Raw genomic sequence first — 24,549 nt, 5'->3', positions numbered from 1 at the left:
GTTCGCTTCGCTGCACCCTCGGCCAAGTTTTTATCAAAAGCTTCCCCTCCTGCAAATGTCTGCCGCTCACGACAGATGATCCGTGCCAGGAATGCACTTCCCGGCACACGGTTCCCAGCTCCGTGCCAATGCGCTTTTGTTGCCAAATGCCCGGTGACGTCAGCGGATGGGACCTCTCTTCCACACAAAAATCACTCCAAGGCGCCACGTCGCGACGATCCCCGGCCTGGCCCAATCTTGGTCCTCCCGGCCCTGTAAACAACACGCGCCTCTTGGTTCTGCAAAACTTGGCAAGCCTTCAAGGTGACTACTTTGTGATGTTCGCCTTAATTAAAGATTCACAGGCGTCTCCGGCTATTTCCTAGTTGCCCACTTGCAGAACTAAATTAGGCGGACGGACTAGATGTAATTAGTCGTGTTGATTATGAGTCGCAGCTTTTTTAACAAGTACTTGCCTAAAAGAGGAAGAGGAAGAAGACGAACAAAATCTAAAACAGTTAAAAATATAAGGAGTAAAAGGGATAAAAACAGCAGAAAACAGCAGAAAGAATAAAGGGGACAAAGGGGATATAAAGAATAGGAAGGAGAAGGAGAAGGGTGGTGGAAAGGTTGAGAAGGATTGGAGCCATGGGAAGGATGGGAGGGATAAACGGGAAAAACAAGACAAAAAGGATAAAAAAAGTAATCAAGGAAACGGACGGGGTAAAGGAGATAAAAGAGGTATGTGCCGCGTCGACGCGCCCATGTTACCAGCACCACAGTCACGCATCGTGCACAGTTTTCATCATCATACTCGATTTCGAAGTTCGGCTATTATCACCCAGAAAATCAACAACATTTTTTGCAAGTTCGACGTGGTCGCGGCAATTACCAGGCATCACCACCACCACCGCCGCCGCCAGAATGATCCTGCTGGTTGCCGTGATCCCAGCCGCCACCTGCAACAGCATCGCCGCCAGCATCTCCATCAAATCCTCCGCCACCATGGTCCTCCTCAGGCTGTTCAGCCGGAGGCTGCTTGCATCGGACTTTGGTGTGTCCGAACTCCTGACAGTTGGAGCATTTGACCTTGGACCCTGTTCTGCTCGTTAGCTTGCATCTGAATCAAGACGTATTGCAGTTTACTCACAGTCTTTTGGCTCCGGGCAGTCGCGACTGAAGTGGCCGGTCTTTTCGCAATTTCTGCACTGTACATTGTCGAGATTTGGCGGCTGATCGCAATCGGTCGCAAAGTGGCCTTCTTGGCCGCAATTTCTGCAGCCACGGCCGCCGCCCTTGGGGCAATCCTTCGCGAAATGTCCAGCTGAATCAAGTTAGCGATACTATACCGAGCTGGAATTCAGGTGTCTGCTTACTCTCCTCGCACTTGCGGCAGGTAACGTTGTCGAGGTTTGGCTCCTCTTCGCAATCTGCAGCTTTGTGGCCGGATTTGCTATCGCACGGTTAGTGTTTGGTTACACAGTTCCATGAATAAACATACCCGCAGTTCTTGCATGCGAACCAATCCTTGCGAGGTTCGGAGCAATCACGAATTCGGTGGCCGTCTGCACCGCAGTTGTAGCAAGTCAGGCCCTTGACTTCGCGAACAACCTTTTCCTGGGTGCAGTGCTTCGCCATGTGGCCGACCTCATCGCAGTTGGAGCACTTCGGCTTGCCACTGTCAACAACGTCACCCGCATCGTCGAGGCGGGACAGGATCTCTTCGATTCCTTTTGGCCAGCCCCCAATCTCTCGGGGTCGCTGCGGCTGATCCGAGAATCGATACGAGATACTATACTTCTTGCCCATATTGCCTTGTAGGTCCATGTTCGTAAAGATCTCAATCAAAGATCTCTCGGTAGCAATGAGCCAAAGGTTGATGTTGCTCGCAATGAAGGCCTCCTGAAGCTCGCGGAATGTGATTCCACCATTCAGAGCTTTGACATAGGCTTGAATGCCGTCCTTGGCATCATCGGCATCCTGCTCCGCGGCCGCTCGCTTGATCATCTCCCAGGCAACATCAGCGGCCATGTCGGCAATGCCACTGCGGTCAATCTTTCTGGCATTGGTGCAGTCCTTGCGCATGTGCCCTGATTGTGTTAGCCAGTATATTATGAATGAGCATGAACAGCATACCTTCTTCGCCGCAGTTGTCACAGCTCATAGGGGGCTTGGTCGGACATTCTTTGGCCATGTGGCCAGGCTCCTTGCAGTAGTTGCAAGTCATTTGTGGTCCGTTCGGGCATTCAAACTTCCGGTGCCTGGGGAATGGTTAGAAGCAGAATATATCGAGAATATGCAAGTAACTCACCCCTCTTCACCGCAGGAGAAGCACTTGTCGTCACGAGGAGCAGCATCCTGATCGTTGTACCTGCGTATGTTAATGGGATAATGGGGCGAGGGGAGAAAAGAATTACCCGTCGTTGGCACCACTGGCAAAGGCATCACTGGTGCTTGTTAGACAGAAATTGAGGGAGGGATACGGTACTCACCCGGCTGCACTGTCGTTGTACTGATTGCTATCAGTGGCATAGTCATTTGCATTGGATACATATCCGGCAGAGTGGTCATTCCAGCCACCATTATTTCCTCCCCAGTGGTTGTCGACCTCGGTAGGGCCCTCGTTCCGGCCTGACATTTTGAAGATGCCTTTGCGCGTGGGAAGTTGAGCAGGTAACGATAGTCGAGTCTTTTCGTTACAGATGAGGTGCTCTTTTTTGAAGAGGGAGTAGGTGCGATGTTCAAGGAGGAGGAATCCGGTGATCTGAAGGCAACTTTCTATTGTTGTGATCAAACGGAGCTGCCAGCTGCTGCCAGCTGCCAGCAGGCAGATGAAGCTGCCGGGCCGGCAGGCTGCAACTGTGTTTGCTGTTTGCCTTCCATGATTGAGCTTCAAAGTGAAGAGTGCTTGTTGAAGGCTGCTTAATATGCCGCCTATCACCTATTGGAGACGCATGTCACTGACGGTGCGGAAGTGACGCGGAGTTTAAAATGCTTCAGTTGAGCTATCTCGACTCTGCAGACGGTTATGCAAATGGCTGCCCGGCGACATGGGCAAGTTTAGAACCACCAAATCGAGAAAACCCCAAGCAATGAATCATACGCAATTCGTTAAAAATCAACAATTACATTTTGTAAATCTGAATTCTTATCCTCGTCGTGGGCTAGCTTACTAGCATTGTATTTTTCGAGGCGTTCCATCTCTAGGGTAGGTTAGTAGCATAGGGGGGGCCAAGCAGCACACGACTCGCCGCACGACGCGCTGCATGTCCGCAGTGCCTCCACTGCTAGTGAAAAACTCAGGCCATGGATAAAAAGAAAAAAGAAAAAAACAATGCTCGCAAAGCCCAACTTTCGATGAGCCCAGAAGCGACACGGCGTCCCCCGTGCAATTACTCGTGTCTTGGTAATACTCTCGCTGGTATAGGTCAGCTGGGCAAAGAAGCTGTGCCGGGCCGCTTTCGGAGGGCGGCTCGCAAAGAGCCGCCGCCGTTGAGGGGTCCGGAATTTGCCTTGGCCAAAAAAATTCTCCCCCATAATTTGATAGATTAGCTTTGGTACCCAGGCATGTGAGGGCCGCAAATCTGCACTGTGCAGTTCCATGTCAGACGCCCGCCCCGCATACAGTGCCCGGAAAAAACTGCACACCCCGCCATCCCACCCTGGTGACTGGCTGGTTCTGGCCCTTTATCTCAGGGCCGGCGTACGATTTTCTTTCGTTAGCCTTACAAATACACAACTCGAGAGGGGACGCCCGGACTTTGCCGTATCATCTCCCCCTTGCCCTCTCCTATTTAAGAAGAATTCATCCGCCTCCCAAGCCAGAGCCCATTGTTTTACCCCCTACTCTTCAAGCAGGGCTCTCGATTCCTACCGCTCCATCTCGCACAGTGCCGACGTCACAATGGCTCCCTTGATCGCCACCATCGACCTCAACGACGATGCCGTCTTCAGCGTCCCGAGCAAGGCCGCACACAAGGCCTCACCGGTCGGCAGCCAGCGCGCCCTGCTCCTCGCCCCGCCGTCCCTCGCTTCCCACGCCGACGCCCTCGCCGCCGTGCTCACGCAATACGACCGCACCATCACCGACCTGCAGATGCTCGACCGCCTCGCCGCCGGGCTCGTCCAGCTGCCCGCCGCGCGCTACGACCTGATCCTCATCCTTTCCGACGCTGCCGCCACGCTCGCCGAGGCCCTCACGCTGCTCGACCGCGCCGTCGTGGGTGCCGTCACCGAGGCGCTCAAGCCCGGCGGCCAGCTGCGTGCCGAGAAGGCGACCGAGAACATCGAGGCTACGCCGCTGGCCAAGGAGGCCGTCCTTGCCGGGCTGGTCGGCAGCGGCGCCGGAGGCTTCTCCAAGCCCGACTACGGTGATAATGACGGCGTCGTGTCGCTCAAGCTAGGCTTGCGCAAGAAGACGACTAACGCGGCGGCTCCCCCGGCTCCGGTCCCGGCGCCCGCCGTCGGCAGCACGGTTCTCCTCAACGGCCACGCTAGCAACGGCACCGCTAAGCCTGCGGTCCCTGCCGGTGTCGGCTTCGACTTTGGCGATGACCTCGACGACGACGACATCATCGACGAGGAGACCCTCATGACTGAGGAGGACCTTAAGCGCCCCATCAACATCCGTACGTCATCCTGGATCATGACAAGCCCCCCCCTTGTCCCCTCCCCACTATTTTTACTGACAGTATTTTCAACACAACAGCCATCGAGTGTCAGCCCAAGCCCGGTAAGCGTCGTCGCGCGTGCAAGGACTGCTCGTGTGGGCTCGCCGAGCGTCTCGCCGCCGAGGACGCCGCCCAGCGCGTCGAGGCCGAGAAGACGCTGGCCAGCTTCAAGCTAGACGCCGACGACCTGGCCGAGGTCGACTTCACCGTCCAGGGCAAGGTCGGCTCGTGTGGCAACTGCGCTCTCGGCGACGCCTTCCGCTGCGACGGATGTCCGTACATCGGCCTGCCGCCGTTCAAGCCCGGCGAGGAGGTGCGTCTGCTGAACAACGATGTGCAGTTGTAGGCAATGAGGGCGAGTACGAGGTCGATGGATTGACAAACATTTTTACCGGCGTTTGGTGTGGTTCGCTACTTGCGACTGGCGGCGTTCTTTGCATTGATGATGATGATGCTACTACTACATTGGGCTTTTTGGGTCAAGGTTTAAACGGGCTTCTCGTGACTGATGAGAACAGGATTTGGGAGCGACATAAAATGGGCTTTTTGAGATACACACACACGAGGGATGTTGTTGATATGTCCCCATACCAGATGGGCGTTGCATGGCGAAATGGGTGATAGATTATAAACGTGCGAAGCTATTCATAAACGTGCAAAGTGTCTTATTATTTATACACGTGATGCAATATTTGAACATTTGTAACCAAAGAGTGTAATGTGTTGACCCCATCCCCGTGACCTGCGAGGCGCACTTAAATAAACAAGTATAAACATCTCCCAAGATGAATGTGTATTGTTCACGTCTCATCATGCGGCCTGCTTGCCTGCTTACCCTTTGACGGACTCGCCGCCCCCTCGTCGTCGCTGTCGTCACCTACCGAGTACTTGTCCGCGGGCAGGATGTTGCTCTGCAGGGCGATGCCCTCCTCCTGCGCCTCGATGTCGCCCGCATCGGCATGGCGGCGGCGCGCCGAGGCCATCGGCTCCTCGGAGCGGAGAGCGCTGTACGCGGCGCCCTTGCGCCGCTGGCGCCAGACGAAGAAGACGAAGCCGAGGGCGCCGAGGACGACGAAGACGAGGACGACCTCGCCGGAGCGCCGGTAGGCGGCCCACTTGGCCTCCTTGAGCTTCTGTTTGACGGCCTCCTCGCTGGCCTTGGGGTTGGCGGAGCCGCCGACGGTGGTCTCAAGGCCCTTCTCGCCGTCGATGCGGCTGTCAGCGGGGGAGCCGCCGATGCTGCGGATGTCGACGCCCATGAAGCGGTCGACCATGTCGCGCGAGCGCCGCGGGTAGTCAAAGGGCACCATGTGCGAGGCCTCGCGGAACACGACGTAGGTGAGGTTGCGCGCGCTCTGCCAGAAGCCGGCGTCCTTGCCCTCAAATGTCCAGTTGCGCCGCGGCGCCCAGTTGCCGGGCGTCACCTCGAAGCCCTTGCCGCCGTTCCATTCCAGCTTGTCAATCATGTCCTCTGTGCCGATGTGGTTGCAGATGAGGTCCTCGGCACCGGAGAAGATCAGCACCGGGATCTCGGACAGGAGCTGCGGCATGAGTTCGACCGAGGGCTTCGAGGTCTTGGGCTTGAAGGCCACGCTGACACCGCCGTTACACTCTTGCCACCCGGTCTTCTTCTCGGGGTTGATGTTCAGCGCATGGACGACGTCGTCGCGCCGGAGGTAGGGGGCCACGGAGGCTAGGTCCGGAGGCCAGTTCATGCCGCAGCTGGGGTACGAGTCCTTCAGACGGACGTCGTACATGTTGAAACATTCCCCGTCGTTGCCGCCGCCGCCCTTTCGGGATGCGAAAAGAATCTCCGTGAGGATGTCTTCGCAGTCGCTGTAGGTTACCTTGCCAGGGTCGCTCGCCATCATTGTATGACAGTTACGTTGCGCGCCCTTGAGTTTCTCGGCCTCGCTCGAGTCTTTGTCGATCAACCCCTTCTCGAAAGCGAATTTTAGATACGAGTCATACTGCTCGTTGGGAGACATCCATGGGTTCCCGAGCAGAATGCCCTGCAGACTCCATTTATCAGGTCTCTCCTTGTTTCGGTCGAGAATGGCGCGAGAAATGTAGGGGATATACTGTCCGGCATAGGACTCTCCGGCGATGTAGATCTAAATCTTGTTAGCTCGCTACAATCCCAACATGTATGAAGCACCTACGTCATCGCGAGAATACTCGGGAAAGATGGCAAAGAACTTTTCTAGAAAGACGACAAACTGTCTTGCCATCTCGGTGAGCTCGTGCACGTAACTGTCGGTGTTGGCATAGCTGAATCCTGTCCCGACAGGGTTGTCGACAAATAGTAGATTGGCGAATTCGTTCCACGATCCATTGTTCGGAACAAGCGTATTCGTGTCCTTGAGACGGTACGGCCCGATTTCCATCATCGCACCATCCTCAGAGCTGCAGCCCGGCCCACCATTGACCCAGATTATCGTTCTTTGTTTATTCGCAATGTGCTTGTTCTGGAAATGCCAGAAGAAGAGGTTGCCGTTGGACTCGGGGGTGATTTCGATATGTCTGCGATGGAAGCTTGCGTCAGCGCGTGTTTCGGGTTGGGTTTGGGCGGCAGCGGCGCGCAACTTACCCTGCGTGCATTTTGACCGGCGCCTGGTCCTCGGGGACACCGGGAAGATTGCGAACAAAGTACTCAGCAGCCGACTTGTCCGCTAGGGACGCCAGCGGCGAGAGGGCCAGGACCGCAGCGACCAGCCATCGTCGGGGCCCCGGGATGGAAGCCATCGAAGCCATCGAAGCCATCGCCCAGGTGGCGTTTGCAACGGCGTCGGTGCAAAGCTATATATATTAATCGATGAACACGGTCGCGTACGATTGGTTGTGATATTGGGCTATTTTGGTTGTCCGGATTGTCGTGTGATGATGTTGGTGTCAGAGCATGGAGCTGAACCCGACCAAAGAGGCGAGGTGGCATTGTTCATTGAGCCCCGTTTTGGGTAGGCGGCCAAGGCGCGGAGCCGCATATTCGTAACGCGACGACCGGAGCACTCGCTTTTAGGAGAGTACTTGATCAGTAGGGGCATTTGGATTTCGATGACTGAATCTCAAGAAAATGGCAAATAAATTTTCATAGTTCTGCTGTGTTTTACTTGTACGAAAAGTGGTCACACGTCACGGACACTGCCTCTCTTGCAGTGACATTTGCCATGAAGATGGATCGATGCGGGCGGGCTCCACCAGCTCGGGGCCTCTTTTTAGTGGCTGAGATTTGCGTCGATTTTCGTTCGATTTTCGTTTGCTCTCATCGCCATCGCCAATCTGAGACTTCAAAGTATGACTATACCAAGAGCTATTTATTGCCGAAGCTAATACTTTATGCAGGAACGTATCAAGCTCATACAGACGAGATGGCATCCACCGCGAAGACAATCATCGTCGAGCATCTTGACCCAGAGCTCGGTCCTTGGTCGGAGCTCGAGTACAAGTGCATCGCCAAGGAGAGCCATGAGAGAAGCAGCGAGTTTATTCTGTCTTGCCTGCCCGACGGATTCAAGGTTCCAGAAGACCTGGCCAGCAGCCCTGCATTCAAGGCCGAGCATCGCGGTGTAGAGGAGCTATATGCGGACAGCCGAAACCGAGTCTGCCTGCTGGATCCCGCGGCCGCAAAGGACTTGTCTCCTGAAGACGGTGACAACTTTGACGTGTTCTTGTTTGGTGGGATTTTGGGTGAGATTTCATGCCCCTAATTCGCGCGCGTTCTTGTACCCGCTAACATGCCATAGGCGACGATCCCCCAAGAGGTTTGTCATGTTTGGCCTCTTCAAGCTTATATCCGTATTGACAAAGTTAGATCGCACTTCGGAGCTCAGAAAGAAGGGCTTCGAAGGACGCCGTCTAGGCCCCAAGCAAATGACCACGGATACTGCCGTTCGCGTGACGAGGATTGTGGTTCAGGACAAGAGTAGGCAACCCTCAATGCCAGCCTGTGCCGCGTTGGCTAACAATCTCAGTCGCCCTCGACAAGATTGAGTACCTCGACTTCCCCGAGCTCAAATTCAACAAGTACGAAAGCACAGAGATGCCTTTTCGCTATGTCAAGGGCTCAGATGGAGAGCCCATCATGCCAGAGGTAAGAGCCAGCCTCGGCCTTCGTTCGGTTGTCGCTGCTAACACAGCCGCAGGGCATGAAGGAGCTGATACGAAGAGATGCCGATAAGGCGGTTGATGATTTGATTTGATTCTCTACCCCAACAAATCAATGTAGTACAAATTGCTACCCCCAATGCGTCAGGTGAACTGCGACCGCGCGTTACACTGGGCACATTGCGCCTGCCGGCAGTTGACACAATATACGCAACTCGCCTCTAGAAACATTCATGCCGTCCGTGAAACTACTTACCGATACCGATAATCTGCTGAACCTCATCTATTCTTGGCGCGCCCGGACCCGAGGGAGCGAGGTCGCGGCATCCTGCCTCGGGTAGTGACCCATCCGATGACAGTCCAATCAGTGCCGCAAGATTGACAACTGCCCGATAAACACGGCCCAGGTTTTGTGTGCATCCCCCGGCGCGTTTAATGAGCTGATTCTGACCGGTGTGCCTCCTTCGAAACGAGCCCAAGACCGGGTGAATCGTCGGATGCGGTGCGTTCCACCTCGAAGTTGCGCAGTGAATCTGGGCGGTGCACTGCGTTTTGAGTGCATCTGATGTCGGGAGATCTTCCCTCCGTGTCAGATACGGGTTTGCGGGAGGCACGCACCCGAAGAGCCGTCTCAGCGCAAAGAGCTTGGCTGGTTGGTGGTGTGCGGTGGCCTCCGTTTGCTTTTGTTTTCTTTGTTGTCGACTTGCATTGCAGCCCTTTTGACGGTCCGCAGCCTCATGCGAGGAGGGGGAGGAGGGTGGTGTTTGCACGCCCACTTCCAAGTCTGTTTAACTGACCGGTATCAGAAAGGGATCGCTGCATAATAGCATTGTTTCGATGAGCGGTTTTGGCGAGGAGTTTTGACGAGTGCTGGGCAGACATGCGTCGGAGCTGCTCATCCGTCTTGTTGATGAGACGACAGCAACCGGATCGCTATCACCCTGTTTCGTAAACATGCCAGCTCTAAAAATAAATAAAACAATAAAATGTAAAACAGAATGCCGGATGCATATTCAGTAAACAAAAATAAAATAAAACTGTCGTTCATACAGGCAAAAAAATGGATGTTCCTGCGGGGGGTCGAACCCCGGACCTTGACATTTCACCATAGAGCCAAAAGAAGTTCCTTGATCTATAAGAGTCACGCGGTAACCACTCCGCTACAGGAACTACCCAAACAAAAGTTGTCTTAATTGGGTCTAAAAAGGCTTGACAGGATGCCCCACCTGAGCTACCAACGTAAACGCCCCAAGCGCCTATGAATTACTCTTTTTTTCGTAGTTACAGTGCTCGGGCGACAAGGGATAACGCTAAGAATCGAGCTGTCCCATGAGCGAGCGAGCTACATTACTCGATTAGTTTCTACCCGCCCGGATGCTGCGAGATCCGCACCCCAAGTCGATATTCATTGTTTCCCTAGTTTGCAACGAGTCAAGATGCCCCGATTCATGCGTGGGTAGCGCAAGACGAAGTCCTCCTTCCATCGACCACGGGGGAGGAGGGCACATGGCACATGGCACTTCCCAGAGTCCCCGGAACGGCACAATGATGGGTTCCGCATTGATTCTGTCATCATTACCAGTGGAACCGGGTCGTTGTTTCTTTCGGGGCCGCCGGAATTAAAGCTGGATAAATGGTTTTTCTTTGGTTGCCCGGGATATCCCTATCACCGAAATCACACAACCTACGCTGTGACGTTTCATCCGCGGTTCGTCTGAGCAGGGAACGCCCTAGGTTGGTCTTGAGACGAGGAAAGAAACGAAAGAAGGAGGCATCAATAAAAAGGCTATACTGAACAGCCGATTTTGGCTCATGTGAGCTTTGCCTACGAGTTAGGTCGGCGATATCCAAGCGTGGCTGAAAGCCAACTGGAGCCATCGTCGGAGTTCCATTCGTTGGCCTGGTGTATTGGCCGATTGCCACGCGGACAAGGCAAGGCTGGTCAAAAGATTGAATGAACGCTGTAGGTTGAACCTTAAAATGGGACCAGCATCGCAATGACTTATTTTGGGAAGTCTTCTTTTGATACCGGGGGGTGTTTCACGAGGCCTTCTCTCGGTGTCAAGGCGGCAAGCGCCCAAGCCAAATCACGAGTTGAAACGTTGGCGGGGAAGAACAAAACACGGGCAACTGTTTGGGGCTTTTCTGTCAACTTGATGGTTATTGCAATTTGGTTTTTCTCTCTTCCCTTTCGACATTTGAGTTCAAGACAAATGAGCAGGGCGAGCTCCAGTTAGCTAGACTGAAAGGCGTCATCAGCTTAAGAATTCCTAGTTGTAGTGACAGTTGACAGCAGGCTAAAGGCCCCATGCCCCCAGTGCAGCCTTGCGAAGTGGTCTCATTTTCCTCTGGCGTGCGGCTGGGCGCGAGTCATGGGCGTGTTTCATTGCCTGGGGGCTGGAATTTTTAGCGGCACGCACCCTGTGACGGGGCCGGGTGCTTTATTACACGTCTGTTTTCAGTATCCCGTAATATGATCGTCTTCGTCTGTTCACATGAAATGGGCGGGCTGTGGAGTCTTGCCGCCTATAACCCGGCGAAGGGATAACGGATATTACCAGATCGCCTATGGCTATTTTGATGTATTATAATCCAGGATCCAGGACTGGCCTCTCCAAGGATCATGTCATCACGCTCCCTGTTCTCTGTTTTAACTTGCACATTTGTGTATACGGGAATTCGTCTCTCCGGTTTACGGGTGAGATTGTCACGATTCTGCACTGCCGAGAACAGAGTTGTCGGCTACGCCATTACCCCGCGGGGTCGAGGAGCAAGGGTTGTTGGCAAGGTTGCAGGTGCTGCGAACCTCGGAGCAGGAGAGTCGCAGAAGCTGGCACACGTGTATTGCACATATGATACACCGAAAGCGGCGCAAGGCAGGCGGCGGCGAGGCGTTGGAAGCACCCCCTCAAGTCGTGTGAGCAAACGTTTTAAACAGGACAATCGCGATTGGGCTTCTAAAAAAAGAGATGCACTGGCGCGCCGTTTTGCCAATCCAGGTTGTTGCGAGAAGCAGGGAAATTAGAGGGGCACGTCAAAGCAACGCACGGGAGGGATCGAGCGAACAACCACATGCAATAACCAGGAGCGACTTCAGATTGAGTCTTGGCAGGGAGCAAGTCGGGAGGCATTGACGATGAGGGGATCGAATGTGAGCGTTCGCTTGTGCCGAGGTGTGATGGCTGAACCCCCTCTTTTTGCCAGTCTTGATTACAACGGCGAAAGCAAGGATGAATAGCCGAGAAGGGGACCCGAAGCCTAGCACTCGGACGCTAAGAAGCAAGACATACAGCCGCCTTTTTGCCCGTTTAGGCCTCGTCTGATGGCCAGCAAATTGGTTCGAAGCCCAAGAGGCTGGTCGGGCCAGGCGGACAGGGAAGGTACACGCAGGACCTTCAGCGGGCGGCCAGTGGAGATGGGTCATCATCCATCATCCATCATCCATCTATCTGGGCCGAGGCCCACAGAGAAGACAATTGACTTTCCCGCTGAATAAGAACTTGGACGAGGTTTCGAAGAGAAAGCGGGCTAAGCAAACAGGACATGTTCGGGGAACTGTGTCGAGTCACGTCGGAGAAGAAGAACCGGCAGCGTGGTGAACGGCCAAGAAGGACCAGACTTGAGATGAAACCTGGGCGAAGGCACTCTGGCACCCTATCCTGTCAAACAGTGCAGGACAGGGATGGCATCTCGAGTTTGTCGAACTAGCTGATAGGATCTCCGCCCAAAACCAGGCCCGGGCGACATGCTATCCCCCACTTGGGGAGCCAGGTCGATTCCCTGTCGTTGAGCGTTGGATTCCCACACCACCTTTTTCTCTTGACGATAGCGAACAGGGTCGTCCGTCGTCGTCTACGGATACAGATGTAAGACACGCAGCCATCAGCAGCAACCTAAACAATGGGCTGGGCTATTTCGCCAGGCACATGGGTGCTGCTCATTAGTCTGATTTACCTGGAGACCCGGAACGAACAGCATGCGCGCCCTCGGCTCGACCGTTTTCGTCTGTTTGGATGAACAAGGGTATCGGGAAAATGAGGCCCAGTTGTTGTGACCTCTCTTCTGTATGGTGTACGTATTCTGCCTCTAGTCAAGTTACCCTGGGGCAAGGAGCAACTGCCGATGGACGGGTTGTGTGATTCCGAGTGCGGCCGGGTGCCAGAAAAAAAATCGTCATGTTTTGGAGGGGAAGATGGTCAGGCGGGAATGAGACGTTGAAATGAGCAAAAAAAAGGAGGCAACGCTAAGAGAAGGAGAAGAAGGAGAAGAAAAAAAGCTCGGCTCCGGAGCCAGCTCCAGGGCCGGGTTGTGGGCGAGCGCAAAGGGAAGTTGATCGCTGGATGATTTTTATTGAATTGTGACAGATGGAAGAGGAGGAGAGGAGGAGAGGGCTGAGAAGTAAGGGTGCTTGCTGATAGCGGGCGGGTCGCCAAGGGATGGCGGGTTCGATGATTAAAGCACAATGCAGTGCAGCATGGTCGCATAACGGTGCATTGAAGTCGCGATGGTCAAAGAAAAACTCGACGCAATATACAGATAGTCAAGCATACCATACCGAGAGGCATTGAATGGCGTGGCTACAGGTACTGTAGGTACTGTACGTATTGTACGTATTGTACGTATTGTACCAGTATCTTGGTTGCTGTCGATTCGGTTATATGCCAGGGACGAGTACCGGAAACGGAGCCACTTTCGTTCCGGCTCGCCGCTCCAAACTTGCGGTGGCCGGCTCCGAAGTCAAGCTTGCCAAGCCCATCCATCCATCCAACTCTGACACCCGCAGCAGGTCAGCAGCATGGGGCCACCCAACGCAGGCAGCCGCTAAAATATATCTCTCGGAAAGCCAGTACCGCTACAATCGTTGTGGATGATGATGACTCGTTGGCTAACGGGCGGTGTCGATCGGGAAGCGTGGAGGTGGCAAATGGCAAACAGGGGGAGGGGGTCAAGTTGCGGCAGGGTCAGAGCAGGCGGCGTACAGGACAAAGATGTCTGGACTAAAATCTCTTCTCTTTGCAGCACGGCTACCCGTTAATCGAAAGAAAGGAAAGAAAAAGGAAGGAAAAAACGCCCAGGCCACCCTTCTGCGGCGGCAAGCTCCCGCCGCCGGCCGCCATCACCACCACCACAGCTGGGGGGCGTGGATGCATGGATAACTAGATGAGTGGTGATCCGGACTTGGTGCTTTCCCGCCAACCCGGGCCCTCAATTTCCGCCCCAGCCCATATCGAACCAGCAAGAGACCGGACGCAGAGGGGACGAGCGGGCTGGCTGGCTGGCCCCCGCCGGAGCGCTTCGCCAGGCTCCCTTTATTGGAATATCCTGGATTTGCGTGCCTCGCCTGCCTTCCTCCCCCCGGCCTCGACCTGAGAGTGACGTTGGGGCTCGAGCCGCCAGCTAGACTCGTCCCAGGAAGGCGCCATGGAGCTCCCAAGAAACTCTATTTCGGCCCATCTGACTTCTGCTCATCCTCCAAGAGCAACGCCGCGACACGCCACAGACGGATTTATCACACACCTCGAACTCGAGAGACGCCCCCCATTTTTTTCCACTCTGTGTTCGCCCCCAATGGATTCTCTCGTACCGGCCGTACTGTGACGATGGCGGTCCGGGGCCCTGCAGTCGAGGTCTTGGACGCAACACTTTCATCATCCGTTTTTTGGTCCCGGCTCGACCTTCACGTCCCGGGAAGCTCGAATCGGCCATCTCACGTAGCCTTGCTGGTCCTTTCGGCCCACTGAAATGCCCGTCACCTGTTTCCTCCGCGATGCGATTACCTTCTATTGCCCACGGCCCTCATCTCCCTCTCTCCACTCGCAATCCTGAGTGTGCACCCATCGACGTCGACTTTGGCGCTGTTTGCTCGCCGATGCTCTCTCGCCGTGGTGCCGAGGCTCCTTCTCATCATCCAGGGTAATCTATGAAACGCCAGTTCGACACGCCAACAAAACATTTTACGACAGGTTCACAGAAGTGGTACGTTTGTGGCTTGCTAAGCGCAACTAAAGCAAATCAATTAGGCCAACTAGAACAACTAGGGGAAACAGGATTCCCCCAAATCCATCCACTCGCTACCATGCGAATGGTGTTATTCTTGCTGCCACGCGAAGAGCTATCATTTGTTGGGACCAAGTGGGCTGAACTACTCACGCTGCAGTTCACTAGATCAAACTCAACTTTAATCAAGGGTCAACACGTTGGTTCCATTCTTGGGTGTTCTCAAACACCTGAGCTTGTTGGTGCTGCATTGGAGCTGCAGTCATGGTTTAAACTTCGACTGTGAGTATGTGGCGGAGATTACCATACGGCGGCTGGCATGCTCGCGTGGGAGCTGCATGTAGCCGAGCAGGGCGCCGCCAGTATATTCTCGGTCTGCAGGTATACGTCGTACCGAGTTGTACGGAGGCGTGCAAGCAAGCGTCTTTGCTGCTTATTGCTCTTTGGAAGAAAGAGAGCGTTGACTGGATCGGATATCAAATCAAGAAAGCACGCCAGACGCCCCGCCGAGTTGCTTGAAACTGGACAACTGCAGCTCTGCCTGCGCTAGTCTCGATTCACATGCTGCCATCAGCAACATTCGACGAGACCGGAGCTGCTCCCCCTTGCTAGCGGTGTTGCTGCCGGCCGCAGTTCGGCGACCAACTTACAGATAGATGCCCGGTCACAACTGCTTCTTGTCTTGGTCTTGGTCGAGACGGATAACTAACACACAGGCCACTTGCCGTGGGTAAGGGTGTCGGGGGAGGGGCAGCCAAGGCCCTTGGGCTCACACTTATTCGCACCTCTTCGAACTTTGACAATCCTTTAGCACCGGCCAGTCCCACAACGCACCTGTGGTTCCTGGTCCCACACATTTCCGACTGGGAAACTCTCTCATCAACTTAACTCAACGTTCTTCGTCTCCCTTGCCAGCCGCATGGTGCCATCCAGTACCCTAGGCCGGCCAGCTTGCTGTGGCAACCTATCAAGGCCGCTTGGCCCAAGTCCTTCCCGCCCCTCGACGACCACCCACGTCCCATCTGTGCAATATTGCCAGTTCCCGGTGGAGTCCGCTTGTGAGATTGACCGGACTGCTTGCACCAGGCCATGCCGTACGTATAGTTTTCGGGGAGTACGATGGATGGGTGAGAAATCACTGGACACTGCACGCTGCATGCTGCACTGCACACAGAGTTCATCTCGCCTCCCTTTGGCTCCGCCTTCGATACCCAGCGTCCCCGTTGTGGCTCGTGGCAATAATGCCATTTCCTCTACTCAATCTACACCCCTTTCAAGCGCCATATGTCCCCAGTGAGTGTGTAAGACGTTTCTCTGGGACGGAGCGTTTCTTGATCTGTACGTTCATGATTCGCTTGCCTGCATCATCCCGGCTGCGCTCCTTTGCAGTTCTAACAAGGAGCCAGCTCCCTTCGTCGCATAATGTTGCAGGAGACTATGGAAAATATTCCCCAGGACGTGTGTCCGTGCTCCTTCACAAATCACACCAAAATCACACCAAAACCCCAAGACAACCATCAAGACACAACGATCCACACTACTGATGCTGTACTGGGATGTACCCTGTTCCCGGAACTGCCGACTACCGCGAGTCATCGCGAAGGAGCCCCGCTGCATGCTTGCGATGTGGCAGACCAGCTGGCCTGGCACAGCAGCAACACACACTCTCGTCGCCTTGGCTGTCGCATCCTACCTTGTGGTCATTGTAGCTGGGGGTGGGAAACTAGCGCTGTCAAAGTGTCTCCCGCTCTGGTCATTATTGCCTTCCGCCATGCATCCACCCTCCCGCGGCGGTACTCGTTGATCGAACTATCTTGTTGGCATTACTCCCAGTACGGATACCTACGCACAGTGCCCCCCCCCCCCTGCTTACCAAGAGCCATCTCACTCTCGCAAGCCATGCAACTCACCGCCGTCCTTGCAATCTACGTCGAGAACCGAGCCTGGCCCACTCCCGTTGTGTTTCTCTGGCCGATACTCCACGAAGTTCACTATCGAAACCTCATCATTCCACTGACTCTTATGCGAGGCTGACCCAAGGTTCTACCACTCTCCTTGCCAAACAAGGATATACTCTGCACCATTCCTCAGCCTCCCTCTTCGACGTCGTTTTTGTTTTGTTCTCGGACACTCCTTTCATACTTCATACTTCTTCACTCCTTTACCCACGGACGTCTGTCTTCCAAGTATTGTTCTGTTGCATCTCGACGCGACCAGTCTTGTCTCAGGGTGCCTGATACGCCAACCCTCCCCCCTCTCCCCATACCATATCTTGCTTCGGATATTGTCGATAAAAATAGCCTACACGGGGCCTCTATTATTCCCTTCTTCCACTCCTCCCACTTCATCTACATACCCTTGTCACGCATAGCCACTTTCTACTGTTTCAAGACCTTGGTGGCCCAAGCTGTGGAGAGGCCTGGCCGTCTTGTTTCGCTCGGTCCTGCAAAGAACTGGGCCCTCAGAGAAAATAATAATACACGTGTAGGGCAGCAGAAACCTTTTACGCCCTTGTCGTCCCAGACGTTCAAGTGCATAAGCGGTCGGATTGTTTCGATCTCTTCTGGGACCATTAAGCAGTCAGTGCGTGAGATCTCCTGGGCACACGTCGATCGCATCAAATACGTCGGATGGCCCGTTTCTGACCTGATCAGTTCCCTGGTCCATCTTGGTTTCTTTGAGGTATTGGCTTTTTGCATGCTGGTTAACTTGAGTTCACTATCAGCCTGGTGGATTATCAAAGTCAGCTTCTGCCTCCGACCCTCTTCTCTCTTCCCTTTTAATCCTTTTGTTCTTGTTCCCACGACTCTCCTGCTCGGCTCAGTGAGTCTTGCACAGCTTGAGGCTTGACAGTTCATTACTCGGATACCACGGAGAATCAATATTGTGCCGAATCTTCCTTGGATCTTGCATCGACTCGTCTGAAAACTTCCACCACAACTCGACCCAGCGTCACCATGGACGTGACTTCACTTCTCAACACAGCCGGATCCGGCACCTCGTTGAAACCACCACGAGCATCCGCATCGCCCTCCATTACTGAAAGTGGACATACAGTACCTTCTTCAGCGCTGCCTACACCATCGCCAGAGCGAACACTAGGACCTGCAGAATACGACGGAAGCCCTCGCCAAAACTCCTCGCTCTGGGCAACGCGGGGATACTCGTTACAACTGGCTCTCGACTCAAAACCACGAGCAAGCTCGGTCTTTTCTTTCCAGGCTGATGGTCGCGCCGAGACGGAGAGCGACGATGGTCACTACAGCAGCTCGAGAAATGACTCGGTCTGTTCTGCAGTTGTCTCCGCCTCGTCCCATTCCCCCCGCAACAGTCATGCGCGCGCTTTATTGTACGTACGAAAAGACTCATCGACTGCGTGGATTCTAATGTGAAATAGATCACCTCGATGCAAACCCGCTCTGTCCAACAAGGCAAAGAAGTGAGTATTTGTTATGCCTTGACGGTGGCATTGGCTGACAATGTAGATCAATCATCTCCCCAGAGCAGAGCGATGGAGAGCACGGCGGGACGGAATCAAAGAACTCGTGCCTAGGCAGTCACAACAATCAGTGCACCAGTGCTTTCTCAGCCTCAACACCACAGTCTCGAGTATCGTCATTTACAGCCATTAGCGCTTTGCAATCCGGAAAGGAGGCGACATTGCATGGCCGTGGGACTTCGCTGGATCGCATGGCAAGTCAAAGGGGCCCTGAGGCGGACGTCGAATCGTAAGTATTTCCTCCAAGCACTATGGCATCGATAAGAAAGTGAAGGCAACCATGGCGAAATCTGGTAGTCGAGCCGCAGGTTGCCACCGGCAAGCGAAGGCATAATCCAACAGCGACAAGTGCTGCTGATGGATTGCCAAGCCGGCATTACTACCCCGAGGTTTCAACTGCTTGTTTCAACGAGCATTCAAGGATCTTTTCTAATGTGAAGTAGGCGATCATTACATGCCAACGGCAACGTGGCTGGGAAAACGCACAAGCGAACCATGTCTGCGCCAGATATCGCTCAGTGCTCGGTCGCGAGAATGCCACGCCACGCCGCGCAGCCCATGATTTCCGAAAGTACATGCTCGCGACCCGGTGACGAGCAGCCGACCGAGGACTCACGTTGTAGCTCTGTGGTGATGGAAACCGGCGCTTCGATGAAGCAGGACCAGGAAGCCTACTGCATGTTTGTCAAGGACTGCGACACGGGCTCGCAGCTCCGCAAGGCCATCTCTCACCTCTTTGGACGCAACAAGGCGTGCACGCTACGCATCCCCAAGCATGTTTGGGTGTATTACTGCCGCAAGCACTACCAGCGGATCCGATACCGCAACGCGAAGACGTATCCCCTCAATCAGATGGAGCTCGTTAAGCTGCAGATTGTGCGTCTGCAAGCGTGGAGCGAGAAAAACAGGAATCAAAACAGCGGCGCCTACATCCGCATGTGGACCTTGTCTCTACGTAAGCGTGAGCAGAGTCGCATTGAAAACGGCGGCGGCGCCGAGGACCCTGTTGTCCACGACGCCCGCAGCAGCGCAGGTACCGCCGTGCCGGATTGGCTCATCCAGCGCGTCGCTTCCGGCTACACGACGGAGGCGATCCTCGAGGTGGCCGAGCGTCTGCACAAGGAAATTAAGGATGGCCACCTCGCTCAGGTGCCCGAGATTGAGTTCCTCCCGGATATTGTCGAGGCCGACTCCGGTGCCAGCTCAAAGTCCTCGCGTAACGGCCGTCGCCAGGGTCGCATGGCCAGCGGTGCCAGCAGTGCCAGCGGCATCAAGACGCCCAAGCGAAAGGCGCCCGAGTCGCTCGACTTTGGCCGACGCGAGTCGTCAGTCTACTCGGACGGCCGCGGCGGCGAGTACTACCCGCCACCCCCGGCACAACACAACCTCCACCATCACCATCACCACGGCCACTACCACCACCAAGCACCGGCAGGTGAGGAAAGCTACGACGTGGTCAGCCCCTCGGGCAAGCGCGCTCGGCTTGTTCGCGGCCCGGCGCCTGCCCCGTATGGACCCCTACGGCCCGACTCGGCGCAGCTGCCGCCGCTGGCGTCTGCCTTGTCGTACGGCGAGATGCAGCCTCCGCAGGCCGCCACCCGCGCGCCCAACGTGGTGGTGCCGAGGATCCAGCCGCCCGCGTATCGTCGCGGCAGCCACCACAGCTACGGAACGGCCTCGCCACCTGATGGCTACTATCCCGGCCAGTCCATCCCTGGCGGTCCGCCGCGCTGGGACAGCTACGAGTCATCGCCACACTCTGCGCGGAGCGACGGCGCCTACGCCCTTAGCAGCGGCGAGTTCCGTCACGGCGGACCGCCGCCACCTGCTCCGCACCAACCCCTGCCGCCGATCAGCGCCCAGCTCGAAGGCCGGTTCCCGCGCTCCCACGCCCAGCACGACCAGCATCGCGGTGGCAGGCCACACCACTGGCGGTCCGCAAGCGCGTACGTCCCTGGCGATCATAACCACCGCGGGGTGGCGCCGCCGATGCCTCCGGGGCGGCCGCTGAGCTCGGGCCACGAAGCCCCGCCGGTGCCTGGTTACGGCCGCGAGTATGAGCAGGTACCACCGCCGCCTCCGCATCACTACGGGTCGGAGCATGAGCAGTATAGCTATGCATGGCCGCGGGGGCACCATCAGCCGCCTCCTCCGCATGCACCTCGGCACGCCGGACCGCCGCCTGGGCACGTTGACGAAGCATGGAGCCGCGAGGGACGAGCTGTTTACGGGGGACGCCCATGATTTAATTTTCTTGTTTGATGCTTTGACGATTACACTGTGCTCGGTAAGAGCTTTATTGAGTCTCTTTGTTTCTCTTTTTTTTTTTCGTTCTGGGTGGGTACATTTAATCTGCATACGCGCCTCTCTTTTTTGTTTCTGGAGTTCTCTGGGTCTTTTCAAGCGGCTTACTTTTTACGGGAGGGCAACAAGGAAAAAAACGAAGTGTGTTATGACTATGTCAAAGATGACTTTTATGGTCATGGGTTGGTTGGCTGATGTTGGGTTTTTTGCACACGAGAACTTGCCGTTTCAGAGGCAAAAATTACTGGTCATAGATTCCTTCTTTTTTAGTACTTGTTCTATATTGTTGAGCATCTTAACAGATAATGTATAAGTAATAGACGACCACGGAAGTCAATTTTCATATTTCAACAACGAACGAACTGGACTTGTAGTTTCCTGGGCTCCGGATAGCCGCATCTATACATATCTGTGAGTGTGATTGTGTCCCACGCTCAAGGACGGTCCTCGACGCCCTGCAGCCCACGGAACATGACCGCGCCCCCGTTCCACGCGCTCAGCGGCCCCGTGTTGCCGTCCATGACCTTGACGAAACCGAGCTTCCTGTACAGTCCCTCCGTGCCCCTCCTCGCCGTCAGCCACACCGCCGGGCCTCCTTCCTCCGCGTCCTCCTGCTTCGCGCCGGCCTCCGTCTCCGCGGCGCCCGCGTCGTTGGAGCCCCAGGCCTTGCAGCGCGGGCCGCACGGCCACGACGGAGAGGTACCACGCCGCTCTTCGGCGCGGCGAGCAGCGCACGCGCGGCTCGATGCCGGCGAACGCGCGCGCAAACGCCTGCGTCCGCCGCAAATCGAGCACTCCGCCCCTACTCCTCAGCAACCAGGACAGGTGGTGCATCCCGGTGTACAGCGTGTGCAGCCACGTCCCTGCTCACCCACCCAACCAGTCAGCAAAAACAGTCCTCCCCGCCTCCACCCCACGTCGAGCGAAGCGAAGGGGAAAAAAAAAAAAAAGAGAGAAAGAGAGAAAGGAAACGTACGGGGGGAGAGCCAACGCTCGTAAAAAGTGACTTCGCAGTCCGGTCTCTTGATGCACACGAAGCCGACGATCTCTTCCTCGGCGGAGGCGTCGACGAGGGCGCTCAGGCAGTAATACAGGCTCCAGAGGCGCGGGGCGAGGATGTCGGCGAGGGTGGCCTGGACGGCGGCGGGGTGCGCGCGGTGGTCGTCCCCGAAGAGCACCTCGAGAAGGTTGTCCGCCGGCGCGCCGGGGCGGGAGTCGGCGAAGGCGGCGTAGTAGGCGGCGGCGAGGCCGGGGACGTCCGCGTGGACGGCCGGGCGGAGCGTGTAGGCGGTCTTGCCGGTGCGGGGAAGGATGGTGGTGGTGGGTATCGCGGCCATGATGGGCACGGGGACTTGTGCCGTCTTCTGGAGCGTAGATAGTTTTTGTAACCTAGAGGGAGGAGGAAGGGGGCAGAAGGTGATGAGTTGGTTCAAACGAGGTTATGTTGGTGAGGAAGGTGACTCAGACGGTAATTAATAAGGGCCGACAGCGCCGGGTTCTTTTGTTGTTTCTTTTTTGGGCAACCCCGATCTTAGTGTCGGCCAATTGCTTGATTAGGGTGCCAACGGATGGCGATGCGAGATTGATTAGCGCTGGCCATGTGGCTTGCATTGTCAGCCTGATTTGAGTGAGACATGGCGGCTGCGAGAAACGAACAGAGAAGGGATCGCTATTGTCTGCGAGGGGCTGTGAGCAAGGACATGCACGTCAGGCAGCAGGACATATCGGAGTCACAGTGGCACGTCATCATGTTCAATCTGATATGTGTTTCGATTTTGTGCAATCTGAGACAGTAGACTACTCAAATGGTGTTCAGAAATAAAAGAAAAACAGAAAACAATGAGACTCCTCGCGGAGACTGTGCAACCAATGCCTACTTCTCTAACTTTCCAAGAAAAAGGGGGGGAAATCATGCAGAGGTAAAAATGCAGCAAACAACCCGCCATGCACCTCACAAAGAGGTATCCAAAACGCCGATAAATATGAGGGAGAACAAGGAAATATTAGACAATAAGGAAAAGTGAAAATAATAACGTCCGGCTCCAGGATATCGCATACTTCATAACGCTGTTGAAATAGCCCAGGCAATGGTCATGGATCGGCCAATGCTCGCAGCAATGAGAATACAACACGAATACTGCTGGGACAGGTACGTCACAGAAGATCGTTGCTGCAGACAAGGAAATGTCATCAAAACATGTCAAACGTAACAATATAGCAGAGAAAGCAAAACACGACAATTTTTGAGGCAGATGGCGGCATCACATCTCAGGCCTTGTCACTGTCATAATCTGCAGCAGCAGCTCATGGTGTGTTACCCACGACGAGAATCAACAGCATGCCGTTGATCAAACACGACGCGGTAAAGGACAGCCACACGGCGAGGCGGGTCATGAGGGCGGGTGTCTCGCGCCGATACAGTGTCATGCCGAGACCAGCGCAGGAGCAAAACAGACTGACCATGACGCCGACGCTGACACCGACATCAACCTCGACGCGCAGCTTGCGCTTTCCGGTAGAAATGAGGATGGCGGCGACGCCCATGAGGATGTATGCGGCCGTAAAGGAGGCAATGGTGCCCCAGAAGAGCACCCGCTCGCGGTACTGACGGATCTGTTGCTCATTGATGCTGGGAAACGTGGCGTAGTGCATCGAGTAGCCCTCGGTGGGAATACCGTCAGAGCTAGAGTATCCGGCCTCCTCGTCCGAGTCGGCATGGCCGGCGGACGAGTAGCCGCCACCACAGGCGGACCGGTCGTCGCTGAGCAGCGGGTGGCGCTCCCGCTTGTCCCGGAGCTTGAACCAGGCTCGAATCTTTTCGTAGGGCATGGTGACAATGGCGTTAACATAGCCCATGCCGGGAAAGGTTGAGTCTTCGTCGGGGTTGATGTAGATGGCGTAGCCCTCGTCGCCGGCATCACTTCCATCATCATACTCGTTCCAGTACTTATGTTGCGGTGGCGCTGGGGCGGCGGCGGCGGGTGGTAGGGGATCGAAGCTGACGCGGGAGACCCGGGTGGCGGAGCTGACGGGCGAGGGTGGCAGTTCGACCGAGGATGGAGAGCTAGGTTCACTGAGGGCGGGAGCGGCATTGCGCAGGTCGGCGAGGATCTCGGAGTGGCGTTCGCGGAGGGGGGCAAAGTCGCGGCGGGTAAAGCTCTTGAGGCTGGAGAGGACCTGGTCATTGAAGCGGGCGTGGAGGGTAGTTGAACCGGTCCATTTCTTGTACTTTTTTAGTATCTTACGAAAGGCCGTGACCTGCGCCTTACAGAAGCGCTCGAGGGCGTAAATGTCGTCACCGCAGTGGAGGAGCCCGCGCTCGTACTTGGCGAGGCGTCGCTGGCGCTTCATGGCGAGGTTACGGCAGGGAGGTTCTTCGTCGTACTTTTGAATCCATCGGTGTGTGTTGGCTTGGAGGTGCTGCATGCGACGCAGAATCTCGTCGGCCTTGCTGGAGACGAAGAGGTCAACACGGTCGTGCTGGCGGCAGAGCTCAGCGAAGAGGGCATTTTCAAACTTGGCGAGGGCGGGATCCTCGTAGCCGGGAATGACCATGGCGGTTGCCTGGTCGCGGGTGGTGTGCATCTTGATTTCATGCTTGAGGGAGTTGTAATCGAGGTTATCTGAGTAGCGTTAGGGTCAAGTTTGTGGTTGCAAGGGTATGGGGCTAGATTCAACGTACGAAGACTCCATTGTGGTGCAGACTCGCGTTCGAGCTGCTCGCCGTACTTCATCACGGCGGCAGCAGCAAGAGATTGGGATAGGGAGTTGTGCTTGCGAGAGGGCCAATGGCTGGCAGAGGAGATGGATTCGGGACTGGTATCGGGTATCCGTACCTAGCCGGCGGACTGGGAGGGAGCCGATTGCAATGCAGGCTGGGTCGAATCCGTGGCAGTTGAATGGCGTTGCGGGCTTCCAATATGGCGACGTCACAAGTGGGCTGGCGGGCAGGGATGGTCGGCCAGGTTTAAAAAACAAGGGTGTTTGATGATGGGA

At 55.4% G+C, this 24,549-nt stretch overlaps 7 protein-coding genes across 7 annotated transcripts; 3 read left to right on the top strand and 4 right to left on the bottom strand.

Annotated features, from left to right (window-relative positions):
• Nucleotides 1-867: 867 nt before the first annotated feature.
• Nucleotides 868-2,617, bottom strand: ISF_07945 (Zinc finger, CCHC retroviral-type; the record flags this gene model as incomplete). Its single annotated transcript, XM_018851548.1, has 8 exons — nt 868-1,076; nt 1,130-1,303; nt 1,356-1,432; nt 1,481-2,069; nt 2,116-2,240; nt 2,291-2,350; nt 2,397-2,426; nt 2,472-2,617. The coding sequence occupies 8 exons, from the start codon at nt 2,615-2,617 to the stop codon at nt 868-870; spliced, it is 1,410 nt and encodes a 469-aa protein (XP_018701287.1).
• Nucleotides 2,618-3,883: 1,266 nt separating this feature from the next.
• On the top strand, nt 3,884-4,995 carry ISF_07944 (anamorsin family protein; the record flags this gene model as incomplete). The annotated part of the gene is made up of 2 exons (XM_018851547.1): nt 3,884-4,607; nt 4,688-4,995. The coding sequence occupies 2 exons, from the start codon at nt 3,884-3,886 to the stop codon at nt 4,993-4,995; spliced, it is 1,032 nt and encodes a 343-aa protein (XP_018701286.1).
• A 454-nt stretch (nt 4,996-5,449) lies between these two features.
• ISF_07943 (pheromone processing carboxypeptidase KexA) lies at nt 5,450-7,394 on the bottom strand (the record flags this gene model as incomplete). Its single annotated transcript, XM_018851546.1, has 3 exons — nt 5,450-6,763; nt 6,812-7,172; nt 7,240-7,394. The coding sequence occupies 3 exons, from the start codon at nt 7,392-7,394 to the stop codon at nt 5,450-5,452; spliced, it is 1,830 nt and encodes a 609-aa protein (XP_018701285.1).
• Nucleotides 7,395-8,017: 623 nt separating this feature from the next.
• On the top strand, nt 8,018-8,848 carry ISF_07942 (DUF431 domain protein; the record flags this gene model as incomplete). Its single annotated transcript, XM_018851545.1, has 5 exons — nt 8,018-8,336; nt 8,393-8,410; nt 8,461-8,571; nt 8,621-8,739; nt 8,792-8,848. 5 exons carry the CDS (start codon nt 8,018-8,020, stop codon nt 8,846-8,848), a joined length of 624 nt encoding a protein of 207 aa, XP_018701284.1.
• A 9,896-nt stretch (nt 8,849-18,744) lies between these two features.
• On the top strand, nt 18,745-20,493 carry ISF_07941 (hypothetical protein; the record flags this gene model as incomplete). Its single annotated transcript, XM_018851544.1, has 1 exon — nt 18,745-20,493. One exon carries the CDS (start codon nt 18,745-18,747, stop codon nt 20,491-20,493), a length of 1,749 nt encoding a protein of 582 aa, XP_018701283.1.
• A 494-nt stretch (nt 20,494-20,987) lies between these two features.
• ISF_07940 (hypothetical protein) lies at nt 20,988-21,890 on the bottom strand (the record flags this gene model as incomplete). The annotated part of the gene is made up of 2 exons (XM_018851543.1): nt 20,988-21,355; nt 21,530-21,890. The coding sequence occupies 2 exons, from the start codon at nt 21,888-21,890 to the stop codon at nt 20,988-20,990; spliced, it is 729 nt and encodes a 242-aa protein (XP_018701282.1).
• Nucleotides 21,891-22,857: 967 nt separating this feature from the next.
• Nucleotides 22,858-24,287, bottom strand: ISF_07939 (SPX domain containing protein; the record flags this gene model as incomplete). Its single annotated transcript, XM_018851542.1, has 2 exons — nt 22,858-24,176; nt 24,236-24,287. The coding sequence occupies 2 exons, from the start codon at nt 24,285-24,287 to the stop codon at nt 22,858-22,860; spliced, it is 1,371 nt and encodes a 456-aa protein (XP_018701281.1).
• Nucleotides 24,288-24,549: the final 262 nt, after the last annotated feature.

Source organism: Cordyceps fumosorosea, assembly GCF_001636725.1.
Source record: "Cordyceps fumosorosea ARSEF 2679 chromosome Unknown scaffold_25, whole genome shotgun sequence".
Lineage (NCBI taxonomy): Eukaryota > Fungi > Ascomycota > Sordariomycetes > Hypocreales > Cordycipitaceae > Cordyceps > Cordyceps fumosorosea.
The sequence above is the reverse complement of the archived record's forward strand: the minus strand, read 5'-3'. Positions and strand labels throughout refer to the sequence as shown.